At 36.3% G+C, this 19089-nt stretch overlaps 2 protein-coding genes across 2 annotated transcripts; one reads left to right on the forward strand and one right to left on the reverse strand.

Annotated features, from left to right (window-relative positions):
• Window positions 1-1260: 1260 nt before the first annotated feature.
• On the reverse strand, window positions 1261-2292 carry LOC132562954 (uncharacterized). The gene is made up of 2 exons (XM_060227732.1): window positions 2251-2292; window positions 1261-1722 (listed from the first exon to the last, which is right to left on the reverse strand). Exons 1-2 carry the CDS (start codon window positions 2290-2292, stop codon window positions 1261-1263), a joined length of 504 nt encoding a protein of 167 aa, XP_060083715.1.
• A 9504-nt stretch (window positions 2293-11796) lies between these two features.
• Window positions 11797-18452, forward strand: LOC132562955 (plasminogen-like). Its single transcript, XM_060227733.1, has 4 exons — window positions 11797-11827; window positions 12368-12547; window positions 12908-13340; window positions 18221-18452. Exons 1-4 carry the CDS (start codon window positions 11797-11799, stop codon window positions 18450-18452), a joined length of 876 nt encoding a protein of 291 aa, XP_060083716.1.
• The last annotated feature ends 637 nt before the right edge of the window (window positions 18453-19089 follow it).

Raw genomic sequence — 19089 nt, forward strand, 5'->3', positions numbered from 1 at the left:
TATTTTTTTAAATATCGGAAAGTATGATCTTTTTAGAATTATATGTATGTACATGTCATTTTTGATAGCATGTAATCTGTAAAATATTTAGAAATTCATTACCACTCATCATAATCAGATCTGATAAAAGTAACCGGGGTTCCAAAATTATCAAGGGGGTCGGTATAAGATGGAAACAATCTTTTAGATATAAATAGGGTCTACAAGGGATTCTTTTTTATTTGTTTATGTATGGAAAGAGACAAAGAATTTTTCAGTTAAACGGACCTTTGGTTTGTAACAGTAAAAAGAACAACCTATTTCTGAAGTCAAATCTCAGTATTTAGATATAAATGTTGTAGACCTAGGTTAATTGTCGGAGGAACTTTCTACAGAAGAAACAAGTGAATACCACCTTAATTATAACTTCAAAGTTAGATTCAATAGAGCGTAGGTAATGAATCAAACTTTATCATATAGCTGTTACGTCCTTCCAAGACTTGTCAGTGTTAATATGTGTTAATATTCATCAGGCGACTAAACAATATCCAAATTCTTCAGAATTAATCGCAAGAAGAACGGGATGGGAAGGTGCACTGATCGGAAAATGTCATGATTCGCAGCATCAATTATTTCAAGAGAACCGTTAATACATATTTAAATACTGGATCGCGTCGCTATTTGAATGAATCAAAACGGGACATACAAAAAATCACCCACGGAAACTTCTCTCACACGTTTCATCTTTAGCATGTTTTCAACAAGTTTTAAATGTGTGAATCAAGTTTGCGATACATAAATAACAAACTTTGTTAGTATTCACTAATGTTTTGTTTATATTTTTATTCATGAATTCTTACAAACGGTATGTCAACAAGAACATTATCTTAATGTACCATACAAAATTATGTTATTTGTTTCTTTTTACATCTTGCAATCTTATAAAAATAGCTTTTTTTTTAATTTTCTGGGTGTGATCGATGGATAACAAATTATTATTTTCAAATACATGTAGATTGGCTTCATCATTTATATTTTATTACTTAACACATTATGACAGAAATCATCCATCATCAATTTGTTAGAATGGACAAAGCATTCATCCGAATAAGTGTGATTTATATATGGAATAAAACAACTTTCTCTGTTCATTTTCATAGCATTTCTGATCAATTTTTATTCTGAAGAATATGTAGGTATTCTATTATCAATATTATATATACTCCTCTTCTTTTCCGCTGTTTTAGCGTCCGTATCACGGGAAATCTGCCATATTTGTTTCTAGCCCAACCAGGCGTTGATGTTGTCATTTTTCGCTGCAGGTGTTATTCTGGCAGACACTTCTGAGAAGGAAATTGGTGACATACCTCTTTCTGAATCGTCCTCCCAATCGTCATAATCTGTGACAGATAGCGTCGTAGCGTTCGAACCTCTCCGACTGAGGTTCAAATCACTAGTCTCGGTTCTCAGCGGGGTTGTACTGTTACGCCTACCACGTGAGAATTTCTTCTGTTTAGTGTCCTGGTAGGAGTCATCGGTCAGGTCAGAGGGTGCCCGCTCAAATCCCTGTTTAGAAGAGCTCATGCAGCTCTGTATGCATTTGTAAATCCCTAAACCAGCCCCTGCAGCTAGAAGAGGACTCATCGCTCCCACAGCTCCGGCTAACATCTCTGTCGTCGTTGTACTAATGTCATTTTCACTGGCAAAGTCACATGAACATTTCGGTTCCGAACGGCATGTATTCTGTTTGGAATTTAAAAAGACATTATTTGTGTTACCGTTTTATATAAATTTCTGAACTACAGTGAGGGAAATTAAATAAATGAAGTATCCAACAAATAGGAAACTAAAAACCACTCGATAGTCATCATCTATTTACGAAACATCTCCATCCTGACAAAATAATCAATAGATTGACAAAATGAATTCAATCTTAATATGAAAACGAAGTTTTCATCATATATTCAAATAAACAGACATCTTGTTTTGTGTGCGAGTGTTTGTATTTATTTAATGTTTAGTTTTGTTTTCTGTTTTTTGTTTTTTGTTTTGTTTTTGTTTTTATTTTCAACTTGAATAAAGTATGAAATGTGATATTCTTTTACAATTGTAATTCCTGTGTTTTTTTCTACTATAACGGACATATTGAACTTATTACCTAGCAATAATGAACATGACAATTTTATAATATAAACTAATTTATTAGAAAATGAATAACGAGAAGATCAACAGATTCCATCGCTATAAATATTATACTTTTAAATAACATACCCCGTACACTGTTGTGGCTATCATCACAGGAAATATCAGCATTATGACGAATCTCTTAAGAAACTTCATTTTCAAATATTGGTAATTGGTGAATGTGGCCTTTTATAATTCCCATGAACAGTCTCCTTTCGTCCTAAATAGTTAGTCTGATCACATTATATGTAAACGTCTCCCTGTCTGTGTATTAGTCCCTAGCGTCTTTGCAGGCCCACAGGTCAATAGATTAATATCCAAAACCAATAAACACCCCCTCCCCCTGTTTTCGGTTGGTTGTGTACCATGTAACAAGTAAATAGATAATATTGGGAAAAGTATTGGGTTATCGTCTATGATAAAGGTATTTGGGTCGTGTAGGATATTGCGCTCAAATACTGTCATTTATTTTACCGATCAGATTTCTTTGTCACAAAGACTCATCAGTAAAGTGATATTTACAATATAAAAACTAGGGATAATATTATTACCTGCATGTTAAGTTTGTTGAAGGATTTACTTATCAGAAAAATGACAGCAAGTCGGTCAATATTCCTCAAATATGACTGGTGATACTTTCTCTAGCCATTAACAAGAGGAGTTGAGGTCATAGCATTTTCTTAGTATGTAAAATATACTTTTGAAATGAATTATCAAAAAAATATCTAAATTTGTTATCAAAAAACAATTGTTGATACATGTCATTTTGTTAGACAGAATAGAAGTTCTTATAACACAACCAGTAGAAGATATGAGTGTGACGTTTCGATGACTACACGGTCACTATAATCGGCTGCACTATAATCCTATGTACACTAAGGTTGAAAATAGTGTGACGAGGTGGTAAACATATCCTAAACCAACAAAATATACTCCAGATGGTAAATATGTACTGTAGTCAATCCGGCTACATTCCGTACCATCTCGTACACTACGTACGCCGATCACCTATAGTGTATCACCTCCAAAGAATACTGTAATAGGGACATTGACTCTCCTACAGTGTATCACCTCCAAAGAATATTGTAATAGGGACATTGACTCTCCTACAGTGTATCACCTCCAAAGAATACTGTAATAGGGACATTGACTCTCCTACAGTGTATCACTTCCAAAGAATATTGTAATAAGGACACTGACTCTCCTACAGTGTATCCCCTCCAAAGAATACTGTAATAGGGACATTGACTCTTACAGTGTATCACCTCCAAAGAATACTGTAATAGGGACATTGACTCTCCTACAGTGTATCACCTCCAAAGAATACAGTAATAGGGACATTGACTCTTACAGTGTATCACCTCCAAAGAATACAGTAATAGGGACATTGACTCTTACAGTGTATCACCTCCATAGAATACTGTAATAGGGACATTGACTCTTACAGTGTATCACCTCCAAAGAATACAGTAATAGGGACATTGACTCTCCTACAGTGTATCACCTCCAAAGAATATTGTAATAGGGACACTGACTCTCCTACAGTGTATCCCCTCCAAAGAATACTGTAATAGGGACATTGACTCTTACAGTGTATCACCTCCAAATAATACTGTAATAGGGACACTGACTCTCCTACAGTGTATCCCCTCCAAAGAATACTGTAATAGGGACATTGTCTCTCCTACAATATATCACCTCCAAAGAATACTGTAATAGGGACATTGACTCTTACAGTGTATCACCTCCAAAGAATACTGTAATAGGGATATTGACTCTCCTACAGTGTATCCCCTCTAAAGAACACTGTAATAGGGACATTGTCTCTCCTACAATGTATCACCTCCAAAGAATACTGTAATAGGGAAATTGACTCTCTTACATTGTATCACCTCCAAAGAATACAGTGATAGGGACATTGACTCTCCTACAATGTATCGCCTACAATGTATCACCTCCAAAGAATACTGTAATAGGGACATTGACTCTTACAGTGTATCGCCTCCAAAGAATACTGTAATAGGGACATTGACTCTTACAGTGTATCGCCTACAAAGAATACTGTAATAGGGATATTGACTCTCCTACAATGTATCGCCTACAATGTATCACCTCCAAAGAATACTGTAATAGGGACATTGACTCTTACAGTGTATCACCTCCAAAGAATACTGTAATAGGGACATTGACTCTCCTACAGTGTATCACCTCCAAAGAATATTGTAATAGGGACATTGACTCTCCTACAGTGTATCCCTTCCAAAGAATACTGTAATAGGGACATTGTCTCTCCTACAGTGTATCCCCTCTAAAGGACACTGTAATAGGGACATTGTCTCTCCTACAATGTATCACCTCCAAAGAATACTGTAATAGGGAAATTGACAATCCTACAATGTATCGCCTACAATGTATCACCTCCAAAGAATACTGTAATAGGGACATTGACTCTTACATTGTATCACCTCCAAAGAATACAGTGATAGGGACATTGACTCTCCTACAATGTATCGCCTACAATGTATCACCTCCAAAGAATACTGTAATAGAGACATTGACTCTTACAGTGTATCGCCTCCAAAGAATACTGTAATAGGGACATTGACTCTTACACTGTATCGCCTCCAAAGAATACAGTGATAGGGACATTGACTCTCCTACAATGTATCGCCTACAATGTATCACCTCCAAAGAATACTGTAATAGAGACATTGACTCTTACAGTGTATCGCCTCCAAAGAATACTGTAATAGGGACATTGACTCTTACACTGTATCGCCTCCAAAGAATACTGTAATAGGGACATTGACTCTTACAGTGTATCGCCTACAAAGAATACTGTAATAGGGATATTGACTCTCCTACAATGTATCGCCTACAATGTATCACCTCCAAAGAATACTGTAATAGGGACATTGACTCTTACAGTGTATCACCTCCAAAGAATACTGTAATAGGGACATTGACTCTCCTACAGTGTATCACCTCCAAAGAATATTGTAATAGGGACATTGACTCTCCTACAGTGTATCCCTTCCAAAGAATACTGTAATAGGGACATTGTCTCTCCTACAATGTATCACCTCCAAAGAATACTGTAATAGGGACATTGACTCTCTTACATTGTATCACCTCCAAAGAATACAGTAATAGGGAGATTGACTCTCCTACAATGTATCGCCTACAATGTATCACCTCCAAAGAATACTGTAATAGGGACATTGACTCTACCACAGTGTATCACCTCCAAAGAATACTGTAATAGGGACATTGACTCTTACAGTGTATCACCTCCAAATAATACTGTAATAAGGACATTGACTCTCCTACAGTGTATCACCTCCAACGAATACTTTTGTAGGGACATTGACTCTACTACAGTGTATCACCTCCAAAGAATACTGTAATAGGGACATTGACTCTACCACAGTGTATCACCTCCAAAGAATATTGTAATAGGGACATTGACTCTTACAGTGTATCACCTCCAAAAAATACTGTAATATGGATATTGACTCTCCTACAGTGTATCACCTCCAAAGAATACTGTAATAGGGAAATTGACTCTCCTACAATGTATCACCTCCAAAGAATACTGTAACAGGGACATTGACTCTTACAGTGTATCACCACCAAAGAATACTCTAATAGGGACATTGACTCTACCACAGTGTATCACCTCCAAAAAATACTGTAATATGGATATTGACTCTCCTACAATGTATCACCTCCAAAGAATACTGTAATAGGGACATTGACTATCCTACAGTGTATCACCTCCAACGAATACTTTTATAGGGACATTGACTCTCCTACAGTGTATCACATCCAACGAATACTGTAATAGGGATATCGACTCACCTACAGTGTATCACCTCCAAAGAATACCATAATAGGGACATTGACTCTACCACAGTGTATCACCTCCAAAGAATACTGTAATAGGGACATTGACTCTTACAGTGTATCACCTCCAAATAATACTGTAATAGGGACATTGACTCTTACAGTGTATCACCTCCAAAGAATACTGTAATAGGGACATTGACTCTACCACAGTGTATCACCTCCAAAGAATACTGTAATAGGGACATTGACTCTTACAGTGTATCACCTCCAAAGAATACTTTTATAGGGACATTGACTCTCCTACAGTGTATCACCTCCAAAGAATACTGTAATAGGGACATTGACTCTTACAGTGTATCACCTCCAAATACTGTAATAGGGACAGTGTCACCTCAAAAGAATACTGTACTAGGACACTATACAAAAATATGATATATATATATATATATAGTCCTTTGTAAAGCGTTCATATATGACACTGTATAAAATGATGATCAACTGTATCTGAAACCGGAAACATGCTAAAACAACTTATTTAACAAAACCAAGACAGATTTCCTCATTACAGCTATTTAAGTGAAAAGTTTGAAATCATTGCAGATGTAATGTTGCAAATATCAATAGATGTATCGGTTAACGTCTCATCGTAATGGGTAATAGATCAATACACGGGTATGGATGATGTTCAAGCCTCATTACTACCGATGAAGGGAAGGTGTGAACGACACACTTACTATAGTATTGAACAAAGTATTGATACTATTGTATTGAAGTATTCAAATAATCGAGTCAAGTATACAACGACCTCTGTGATTGGTCGGGGGCGGAGTTTAGACAACCTGAATAGTTGATCTGACACCCAATTTGTTCCGGTAGGCGGAGTTAATGTACACTATCAGTTACATAACAAGTACTAAGTAATCGCTGGAAAAATGTCCGACGACGGCAACAGTACGCAAAATTTTCTTCGACGAAATTATGTCCGATACGAACGATATGGGGAATCCTGTTTTTGTACAAGGCGATGTGGTTGTGATGGATAATTGTGGATTCCATCACCATAGACAGGGAGAGCGCATTTTAAGAAATATGCTGAAAGAATATGGCGTGTCCCTGGTTTTTCAGCCGCCTTATTCCCCGGAATACAACGTAACTGAATATGTATTCAATGTCATGAGACTGAGGCTTCGGGCAAATATACCCGACTTGTGTCAGAATTTCTGGAACTTGCAGTAGTAAATGCTCTAGATATTCCGCCCAACCAACTTCAAAGTTTTTTCACATGTTGCGGATATGTATAATTTTCGATGGAAAGATAAAAAATAAAATAAAAAATATATGGGACCACAGAATTCCTTTATTTTTTAATGCAGTATGAATTATCGGCATATATCAGGAGGTCCCAGGTAATTCGTAATTCTTTGTTACATATAATAGAGCTTGGGCTTAAACCGAAATATTTTGAGCCAACCCTCCCCCCCCCCCCCCCCCCTTCAAAAAAATAAATAAATAAATAAAACTAGTACAGAATGACTATGTGACTACATTCACTGTTAAGATGTTATGAATTCTCCGGTCCCAGTGATCTAACCTGTTGATATATATTTTGTACGTAAATTAGTTTATATATATATATCGTTTTCTCGTTGTACCATCGATGGAAAAGCAAAGTATCATTGGGTGTAGAACGAAACAAATGGGACAACCCAATTAGGTCTGATCTGAAGCCACCTGTGACTTGGACTCTTCCAATTAACCTCTCGCGACAGTCGAGTGTTTGTAAAATGCCGATGTCTGCACAGTATTTTTTCACCTGGCTCCACCCACAATCGATCTAGACTTGGCTCTGCCAATCAGAGAGGTTGTTGCATAAATTTAAGGAATTCGATTGGTGAAGTACTTCAGTACAATACTATCAATACTTTGTTCAGTACTACAGTACTTGAAACGTTCACACCTTCCCTTCATCGGTAGTAATATATTATGTCACCACTCCATTTCCATCAGCCAGTCTTTACAGGAACTGATCGTTTACATATATAAACGCGCATCACCAAGGACTCTCATTAAAAGACTATTTAAAGACAGAACGTGGTTACCTTGTGTGAACTCCTAACGTGAAAAGATTCTTTTCAGAAAATGTATAGCTGTATTTTGTTTCAGTTTCTATTTGTGATGAATCTTAAGCACGTGGAATCTTATGGACGTCGTTATTCTTTAGAGACGTGTTTGGCAGTGCGCACTGTGACGTCAAAGTCGACAACCACGTCGCTTTTAGAGTGTGCGATACTTTGTGATACTAATAATCGTGAGGCGTTTTCCTATAACAATCAGACTGGCGTGTGTCAGTTGTTTATTGAAGACATTGATGCAAGGCCATCCTGTAAAACTCAAAGTGATGCCCAGTATTACAAACTACACGGTATGTAAACAGACATGTTATAAATAATATTATTGCTGATATGGTACCGTAAATTTCATCAAACTTAACAAAATTTTGGTCATTATAGATCAAAATGAAAAATTGAAATCATCTTATTAAATCAAGACCTTCTCCCAATTAACTTGAAAATGATGTCGAAATTATGTTGAACGCGTCAAAATTCATATCATTTGCTGACTACGACATTTTCTTGCATCGAATCTAACAGCAACAGCATGTCAATAAACTGTATAATATATATGTTTTTTTTTCTATTTTGAATGTTCCACTGTTTGGTAGCAGGTCGTAGTGTATGCGTTATTTAATTACTTTTCCCCATTACAATGAATAGTGACAGCTTAGAAATAAACTCAAATGGCGGATTCGAAAGATGCAGTTTGATGGAAATTATTATTGAGTATTTGAAGTCATCATTTTGATTTCATTAGGGAGAATGGACATGTCTGATGCCTTGCTAGTACGTCAGGCGCTTCTGTTCTCGGTAACCTTGTCTCATTTGGCAACGTGGCTTAACAACAATGTAACTGTTTGAATGTAGGAATCAGTGTCTTTTTGTATTTTTACTTTCTTTCACATTGTCTTTAAGTTTGGATCTTTCGCAGTCGCCTTCTTGGTTTCACCAATTCCCAACTTTAGCACCAATGGTGAGGCGTAGATGGATAAAACAGCAGTATTATGCAGTTTTATTCATTAGTTGGCTCTACTCTATCTCGTCCCTGATTTGTATTGAAAGGTGCTGTTTTTGTGTGTGCCTTTTGTGCAACCATTTCAATAGTTTCCTTGACTTTTAGTTTTCTGTAAATATGCCTATAGAATAGATTTTCGTAAAGGATGTGGCGTCTCAACGTCTCATAGAATACATTTAAGTCGATGTATTGATTCAACTATCCTAGTACCATTTATTTGATGAATACTTGGCTGCGACTGGTACTTTTTATGACACCTTGAACATTTTAAAGATTTAAGGCAATAAGTCTTATTTGAAATTTATGAAAAATCATTTGATATTCAGAAATTGTGTAAAGTGTTCAATTCGAGGAGAACTATTGACAAAAGAAAGATTTTCATGGAGACTCTTGAAAGACAGTGTTTAGGAACGGTCATTGTTTCCTACTTCATCGGCGACAACCGCCATGTTACTCTTATTCATGCCAAGTAATTAATGTCACGTTCATGGATGAGTACATGGTAGTTGACAATGGAACAATCAAGTATACTATTTAAGATTCAACAAGCTCCTTTGTTAAAAGTGTCATTTTGTGGTCTTTTTACATTGACATAAGTACTGAAAATAAAATGGTTTTAGAATATGTAAACAATGACAGGGTGAAAGGCCGCCCATAAATTAATAATCTTGTTACCGTAAACGGGACGTAAACATTGCAGTCTGTTGAAACACTTCTTTATATCAAATGATATGTGTTATTTATTGATACTCTCACCAAATCATATACATATGTAGATTTGATTGCTGTTTTACTTTTTATTTGCCAGATTCATTGTGAATGACAAATTGTTCCGTTTTTATGATCAGGATTTCTTATTTAGGTCTAGTTATCATAGCTTATGATAACATATGTTTGTAATAGCATTTTATTAATTACATCTGCATCATCTGTGTGTTTCAAAGATGACTGCACGCAGTTAACAGCTTTGTTTCAGACGTGTGGTTTCTGTGTAATTTAAGGGGACAAAAGAAAGTTGTGTGACTTTTTTTTTATTATTATTAAATGACTAAACATTTGGCGTCTTTCAAGTCTTCGTGAATTTTCTAATATCTTGAACGTTTTTCTTAGGATTCTCTTTGTTTGTACGATTAGTTTTAGAGCACATACAAGTAGTGTAAAGTGAGGATAGTATCCAGCTGTAATGTATAATATGATGAACACATAAATGTTTTAACGACGGTGCAATTTGTTTTGTAACTGTCGTCATTTAATTTAAAAGTCATATTATATTATTTGCTGCTATGATGATGTTAAGGACTTATCGAACCTTTATATAACTATCAAGTAATGTTCATATCCATTGGTTATAGAAAACTTATATCTGACTTATCTGTATTCAATTTCAATCAAACTTTTAACCATAGCCTATAATTAATCAAACTTTTAACCATAGCCTGTAATTAATCAAACTTTTAACCATAGCCTGTAATTAATCAAACTTTTAACCATAGCCTATAATTAATCAAACTTTTAACCATAGCCTATAATTAATCAAACTTTTAACCATAGCCTATAATTAATCAAACTTTTAACCATAGCCTATAATTAATCAAACTTTTAACCATAGCCTATAATTAATCAAACTTTTAACCATAGCCTATAATTAATCAAACTTTTAACCATAGCCTATAATTAATCAAACTTTTAACCATAGCCTATAATTAATCAAACTTTTAACCATAGCCTATAATTAATCAAACTTTTAACCATAGCCTATAATTAATCAAACTTTTAACCATAGCCTATAATTAATCAAACTTTTAACCATAGCCTATAATTCATCAAACTTTTAACCATAGCCTATAATTAATCAAACTTTTAACCATAGCCTATAATTAATCAAACTTTTAACCATAGCCTATAATTAATCAAACTTTTAACCATAGCCTATAATTAATCAAACTTTTAACCATAGCCTATAATTAATCAAACTTTTAACCATAGCCTATAATTAATCAAACTTTTAACCATAGCCTATAATTAATCAAACTTTTAACCATAGCCTATAATTAATCAAACTTTTAACCATAGCGTATAATTAATCAAACTTTTAACCATAGCCTATAATTAATCAAACTTTTAACCATAGCCTATAATTAATCAAACTTTTAACCATAGCCTATAATTAATCGAAAATCAATATAATCAATATAGCGGATATGATTTACAATATACAGATGTACTGACTCACGTTTTAACCTCATTCCTTGTATTATAATCACATACTACATAATGTATTAAATACGATTAATCATAATCCTCAATCCCTAATTCTCGGATAGTTTAATAATTTTATAATGATCAAAGATTTTTTATGCAAGAATGATGCAAATATGGCGAACTTGGCCAAAGAATCAAGAATTTACATTTTATCCTGCAAACTAGCTTTCGGATAATGAAATGATATTTTCTCCAACTAATGTACAGTTGTTTAATTTCACGGGGCTAATATTTCAAGGTATTTTCGGTTTGGGAATGCTCGCGGGTAATTAACTTTGCGCATGTTTATGAACTGGTGTCAATGCATGCAGACAGATATTTTCATAAATTGTCATTTATCAAATAAATGTTCGCTGGCTATCTAATTTCACTTTTTCTTTATTGATCGCGAAAATGGAGGTGAAAGAGAAATCACAGCCATCGCGTACATAACAAACAATATAGTACAAGGATATATATTATTGTTAATTACTAATACTCATTCCTATCTGATTTTTGCTTTGTGTCCTTTATTTTCATACCTCAGGAATTGCCCATGAACAACTTGAACAAAAAACATTTTCGATGCTGGTTGTTTACACAAAATATATCAAGATAATACCAGCATGACATCATAATCATAATTCGAATTCAAATTCCATGAATCTAGGGCAAAATATGACCTATATGTACACCTTGGACAATCCATGAAAGTAATGCCACGTGTTCCAATGAGAACAGGGTATACAACAACAGAACCAACAGGTAAACTAACCAGCATCAGTTACGCAGTTTCACGTCGCACAAAGAAGTATCCAATATGTCTATATAATGATCTGCTACCAGTAGTTCGTGTTAAGTTCAGCTTGCTCTATAGAAATATTCCTCTTTTCACAATGGATAAATTACAATTTAATCGTATCTTCTACATTAACTAAACTGAATATGTTACCTGTTCTGAAGTCTTATTCGTAATATTTTGCAGGTAATTGTCAATTGTTGCCGGTCCCGCAGGGTCACTTCTTAGAATATCCATACTACGGAAGCAGTGCTCGTGGAAGATACCGTTGCAAGGATATCATAGATCAACAACCGGTCACCAGCTGTCCACTCGTTCTGTGTAATGATTCACAAAACTTGACAGCCACACCTGCATCTTGTTCGGGTAATTTCACGCATTCATGCACAGTCATTTATTTTCTCTACATACACTTAAATCAATAAATCAATCATATGAAACTATCATTGTACTGACAAAGGGAATTCTTTTGAATGTATTTGTTCTTAGTGAACGTAAATGTGAATCCTTAATAGTTGCATATAATACCACCTGACGAAAGTACGTCATATCCCCATGAGAATATTGTTCATGTTAAAAGTCATTCATAGAATCTTGACAGAATCCCATGTGGTCATCAAATCTTTTATTGGTGAAAAGCCCAGTATCAGTACTAAAATCGTCTATTTTTTGTATTGGTTTGGAAAAAAACACCTCAAGTAACAATATGAATGTTAAACGTTACAGTGAAAGATGTTTTCAACAATAGTCTGGATGATTACGTGGGCGGTGTTTCCTGTACCGTACGGGGCGTGCCATGTCAGAGGTGGGATAGCGACACACCTCATGTACCTCATTTCTACCGCGGTCGGAGTGATCTCGGAAATAGATGTAAACTGTACAGCGAGCAGCGCCCCTGGTGTTATACAACTGATCCGAAAATGAGATGGGACTACTGTCCCGTGGAAGACATTGATTGCGGAACCCCGCCAACTATTTTGACACCGCCTACCATGACAGGAACTGGGATCTACACAGAAAGGCCATATCGAGGCTCAATCGCACTGGCATGGTACCGATGTGCATCCTTGGTAACAGCAGAACCCCTGCAGCATTGCCCCTTGACACGCTGCGACGGAGACCTTACATGGTCGCAAGCAAACATTTCCTGTTCTTGTAAGTCTCCATTTGGTTTTCAAACAAAAAATCCAAAAGAACATTGTAATTAAATGTCTGATTTTGATTAATATTGTTTTCTTTTTCGACTTATACCAATTACAAAGTGTTGCTGACGAATTCACATTCATGACCAGTGTGGACCAATGAATTATTATTACATAGTATAAAATAATTCTAAGTAATGTCAGAAGACCAGTTGTAAATTTCAACCACATTTAAGTTTTATTACCCACAATTTACGTAAAGTATATACACTTAATTTCCTGTGTGACGTAAAGGTAACATTTAGCCTTAAAAATCGTCATTACTTATAACATAATTCTACAGCACTTGTAGTTAGGTCTTAATGTTTCATTTAAAGAAACTTCAGTACTTCAAAGACGACAGTTTAGAATAGTCTATTCTAAATGTTTATTAGACACTTTCTTGAAAGACATGTTGATGTAAAACAAGGCTAATATGTCAAGAAATAAATAAAACTAAGTAAGAGGTTAAATGTTAGTGGCGTAAGATCATTTACTGAATATTCGCGGTGAATTTAATTTCACTACATTCCTGGTTCAAAATCTCAGAAAATATCGGTTATTCCTGTATACATCGATACAAATCATATAGAGAAACGCGGAATTAGATACCCTTTAAGTAGCACAAACCTACAACTGAGAAATATATGCTCCGCGAAATTAAACAACTAAGTAGTATTGTCGTCGAGCCGAAATCTCGTGATTTTACAAAAAGGTGCTTTTTTATTGGTACTGAATTTTGTGAAAAAATCATCATTTTTTATCTTCTTATTAATTCGTACATTGAAATTCTTAGATTAAGAGGATCCACTAATTTAATGAAAATAAAACTTCAACGAAAATTATCGATTTTACAGTAATTAAGTTACACCTACCTTGAAACGTGAACAGAAAATGGATTGATTTGCAGAATCAAAACAGGGAAACAAGGAAACAAAATAACCATATTATCAAAAAATCAAAATAAATTCGAAAAGGAAAACAACTTTTAACAAAATTATGACATCTAATGAGCCGATACTTTTACATAATAAATTCGTTACAATATCACATTAATGAAAGGAGTCTATGTAAACATGTAACTTTAAACATAAATTATCATTAAGTCGATTTTAATACATCCATCTCATTATCAAAACACCATGGGATCGGTTTCACAATGTCTGCGTGACTGTTTATCAATATTTAAGGATATTCGGGAGTGAACGAGAAATTAATATGGACAATGTTATGAAACATTTTTTCAATAACCTGTGATTACTAACGGTATTGGCAATAAAAGTTGTATATACAGACATCAAGTCATTTCGATTTGATGTGGGTTGAAATTTTTATTCAGTGCGGTTGATCAATTCACAGCATCATTAATGATTCTAGAGAAAATCCAGACTGGGAAAACTAAGTCAGTGCTGAATAAACCGTATAATTAACATTGTAAATGAATTATTCTCATTTACTGTGCACACATCATCACACCCTAAAACCCCTCCCAAAACACAAACATCCTCACACCCTAAAACCCTCCCCAAACACAAACATCCTCACACCCTAAAACCCTCCCAAACACAAACATCCTCACACCCTAAAACCCTCCCCAAACACAAACATCCTCACACCCTAAAACCCTCCCCAAACACAAACATCCTCACACCCTAAAACCCTCCCAAACACAAACATCCTCACACCCTAAAACCCTCCCCAAACACAAACATCCTCACACCCTAAAACCCTCCCCAAACACAAACATCCTCACACCCTAAAACCCTCCCCAAACACAAACATCCTCACACCATTAAACCCTCCCCAAACACAAACATCCTAACACCCTAAAACCCTCCCCAAACACAAACATCCTCACACCCTAAAACCCTCCCAAACACAAACATCCTCACACCATTAAACCCTCCCCAAACACAAACATCATCACACCCTAAAACCCTCCCAAACACAAACATCCTCACACCATTAAACCCTCCCCAAACACAAACATCCTCACACCATTAAACCCTCCCCAAACACAAACATCCTCACACCCTAAAACCCTCCCAAACACAAACATCCTCACACCATTAAACCCTCCCCAAACACAAACATCATCACACCCTAAAACCCTCCCAAACACAAACATCCTCACACCATTAAACCCTCCCCAAACACAAACATCATCACACCCTAAAACCCTCCCCAAACACAAACATCCTCACACCCTAAAACCCTCCCCAAACACAAACATCCTCACACCATTAAACCCTCCCCAAACACAAACATCCTCACACCATTAAACCCTCCCCAAACACAAACATCCTCACACCCTAAAACCCTCCCCAAACACAAACATCCTCACACCCTAAAACCCTCCCAAACACAAACATCCTCACACCATTAAACCCTCCCCAAACACAAACATCATCACACCCTAAAACCCTCCCCAAACACAAACATCCTCACACCCTAAAACCCTCCCCAAACACAAACATCCTCACACCATTAAACCCTCCCCAAACACAAACATCCTCACACCCTAAAACCCTCCCCAAACACAAACATCCTCACACCCTAAAACCCTCCCCAAACACAAACATCCTCACACCCTAAAACCCTCCCCAAACACAAACATCCTCACACCCTAAAACCCTCCCCAAACACAAACATCCTCACACCCTAAAACCCTCCCAAACACAAACATCCTCACACCATTAAACCCTCCCCAAACACAAACATCATCACACCCTAAAACCCTCCCCAAACACAAACATCCTCACACCCTAAAACCCTCCCCAAACACAAACATCCTCACACCCTAAAACCCTCCCCAAACACAAACATCCTCACACCATTAAACCCTCCCCAAACACAAACATCCTCACACCCTAAAACCCTCCCCAAACACAAACATCCTCACACCCTAAAACCCTCCCCAAACACAAACATCATCACACCCTAAACCCCTCCCCAAACACAAACATCATCACACTCTTAAACCCCTCAACAAACACAAACATCCTCACACCATTAAACCCTCCCCAAACACAAACATCCTCACACCCTAAAACCCTCCCCAAACACAAAAATCCTCACACCATTAAACCCCTCAACAAACACAAACATCCTCACACCATTAAACCCCTCCCCAAACACAAACATCCTCACACCATTAAACCCCTCAACAAACACAAACATCCTCACACCATTAAACCCCTCAACAAACACAAACTTCCTCACACCCTAAAACCCTTCCCAAACACAAACATCCTCACACTCTTAAACCCCTCCGCAAACACAAACATAATCACACCATTTAACCCCTCCCCAAACACAAACATCCCCACACCCTAAAACCCTCCCCAAACACAAAAATCCTCACACCATTAAACCCTCCCCAAACACAAACATCCTCACACCATTAAACCCTCCCCAAACACAAAAATCCTCACACCATTAAACCCTCCCCAAACACAAACATCCTCACACCCTAAAACCCTCCCCAAACACAAAAATCCTCACACCATTAAACCCCTCAACAAACACAAACATCCTCACACCATTAAACCCCTCCCCAAACACAAACATCCTCACACCATTAAACCCCTCAACAAACACAAACATCCTCACACCATTAAACCCCTCAACAAACACAAACTTCCTCACACCCTAAAACCCTTCCCAAACACAAACATCCTCACACTCTTAAACCCCTCAACAAACACAAACATCCTCACACTCTTAAACCCCTCAACAAACACAAACATCCTCACACCATTAAACCCCTCAACAAACACAAACATCCTCACACCATTAAACCCCTCAACAAACACAAACATCCTCACACCATTAAACCCCTCAACAAACACAAACATCCTCACACCATTAAACCCCTCCGCAAACACAAACATAATCACACCATTTAACCCCTCCCCAAACACAAACATCCTCACACCCTAAAACCCTCCCTAAACACAAACATCATCACACCATTTAACCCCTCCCCAAACACAAACATCCTCACACCCTAAAACCCTCCCTAAACACAAAAATCCTCACACCCTAAACTCGCCCCAAACACAAACATCCTCACACCTTTAAACTCCTCCCCAAACACAAACATCCTCCCCAAACACAAACATCCTCACACCTTTAAACCCCTCCCCAAACACAAACATCCTCACACCTTTAAACTCCTCCCCAAACACAAACATCCTCACACCTTTAAACTCCTCCCCAAACACACAAACCAGAGTACCAGACTGTAATCTGTATAAGTGCTAAGTACATCCCGTGGTCGTTGCTCAAAACCATATAAAACTAGTTCCCGTTATTTCTTATAATATCAATCATTACCTGGAATGTCTTTATACTTAATCTTTTATTTTATAATTTCTTACACTACCAAATTAGCCAATCAGACTTGACAAAATATGATAATATGGGTTGACAACATATAAAATGGCCAATCAAAATGCTTGATTTGTTTCTCTTAGGATTAAGATATTATGGAATAACATAACGTCATTTCCATGTTACCGCTTTCTTATGTATGTATGTTTTCAACACACAATTACCCATATTCCATTTATTTACCGTGACTATTGTGTCCAGTCTGTGGTAAGCGTATCTGAAACCAAGCTAGTGTCATCTTTTATGCTCCACAATACAAGAACCTCAAATGACGCCAAGGTACAATGCATTGATTATTTTATTATGAAACATTTACAAAACATAATATCATTTACTTTATACATACAGAATGTTTTTTTAATCTATTGTCAAAATCCCTTTTATCTATTTAACGTACCGTGTTCCAATGTTCATTCTGAATCAAATTATACTTCAGCTCATGTTTATTTGATTTTACAGTGAGTGATTGCTATGACGTCAAAGATCAGATCTACCATGGTCGAGTATCCTGTACACAGACAGACATTGCCTGTCAGCGATGGGACAGTCAAACCCCACACCACCATTCGATACTGAAAGGTCGCAGTGACCTTGAGAACTGGTGTCAGCTGGCTGATGGAGAGGCGAGGCCCTGGTGTTATACTGTTTCATCATATAAAAGATGGGACTACTGTCCTGTTGTGGAATGTTCGTGAGCTGTATAATGACAAGGAAGACTGGCGGCTCGTTGCTGTCATATTATGGATGTACTCGGTGGATTGTTTATAACTAGTAACACTTATCTTAAATACAACATCTTTACACGTTATACCTATTACTCTTAAATTTGTGGTAGCATAATCTATAACTGGAAGGTATTTTGTCGTAATGTCATAATGTCACAAATATTTTACACAAAATGTTAGCATATTTTCTTTTTCTTTTGTTGACTTTATAATAAATGCATGACACTAACCAAATGCCGTGTTTCGAACTGTAACAATTTTAACTAAAAGTTGAAATACTACATTTCACTTATCACTTTTCTGCACTTCATTAACTTATATCAGGATATGTGCACCTATAGATGAAAATATCAATACGGAATCTACTTTATTCGCTAGAAATTTTCATAACACTTGTCAAAGATTGTCCGATTTGTTGAACACTCATACGCACGTCCTATTTCTTTATACACACAATAACGAATATGTAGACAATGAAAATACTTATATCTTATTCTTAACAGCAAATGACATATATTTCGTATGTGTTACATACACATCTTACCTTTCTGATACATAAATAAAATAACACATAGATCGTCGACATAAATTTATATTCCACACAACA

The sequence above is a fragment of the Ylistrum balloti genome, unplaced genomic scaffold (genome assembly GCF_031769215.1).
Source record: "Ylistrum balloti isolate Yb309-2 unplaced genomic scaffold, AGI_CSIRO_Ybal_v1 Utg371552, whole genome shotgun sequence".
Lineage (NCBI taxonomy): Eukaryota > Metazoa > Mollusca > Bivalvia > Pectinida > Pectinidae > Ylistrum > Ylistrum balloti.

Bases quoted from the DNA above. Each gene is read 5' to 3' on its own strand.
- LOC132562955 (XM_060227733.1), top strand. From the start codon at position 11,797: ATGGAGGTGAAAGAGAAATCACAGCCATCGC. The intron at 11,828-12,367 runs GTACATAACAAA...AATATTTTGCAG, and splicing joins AGAGAAATCACAGCCATCGC to GTAATTGTCAATTGTTGCCG. The intron at 12,548-12,907 runs GTAATTTCACGC...TAAACGTTACAG, and splicing joins CACACCTGCATCTTGTTCGG to TGAAAGATGTTTTCAACAAT.
- LOC132562954 (XM_060227732.1), bottom strand. From the start codon at position 2,292: ATGCTGATATTTCCTGTGATGATAGCCACAACAGTGTACGGG. The intron at 1,723-2,250 runs GTATGTTATTTA...AATTCCAAACAG, and splicing joins TAGCCACAACAGTGTACGGG to AATACATGCCGTTCGGAACC.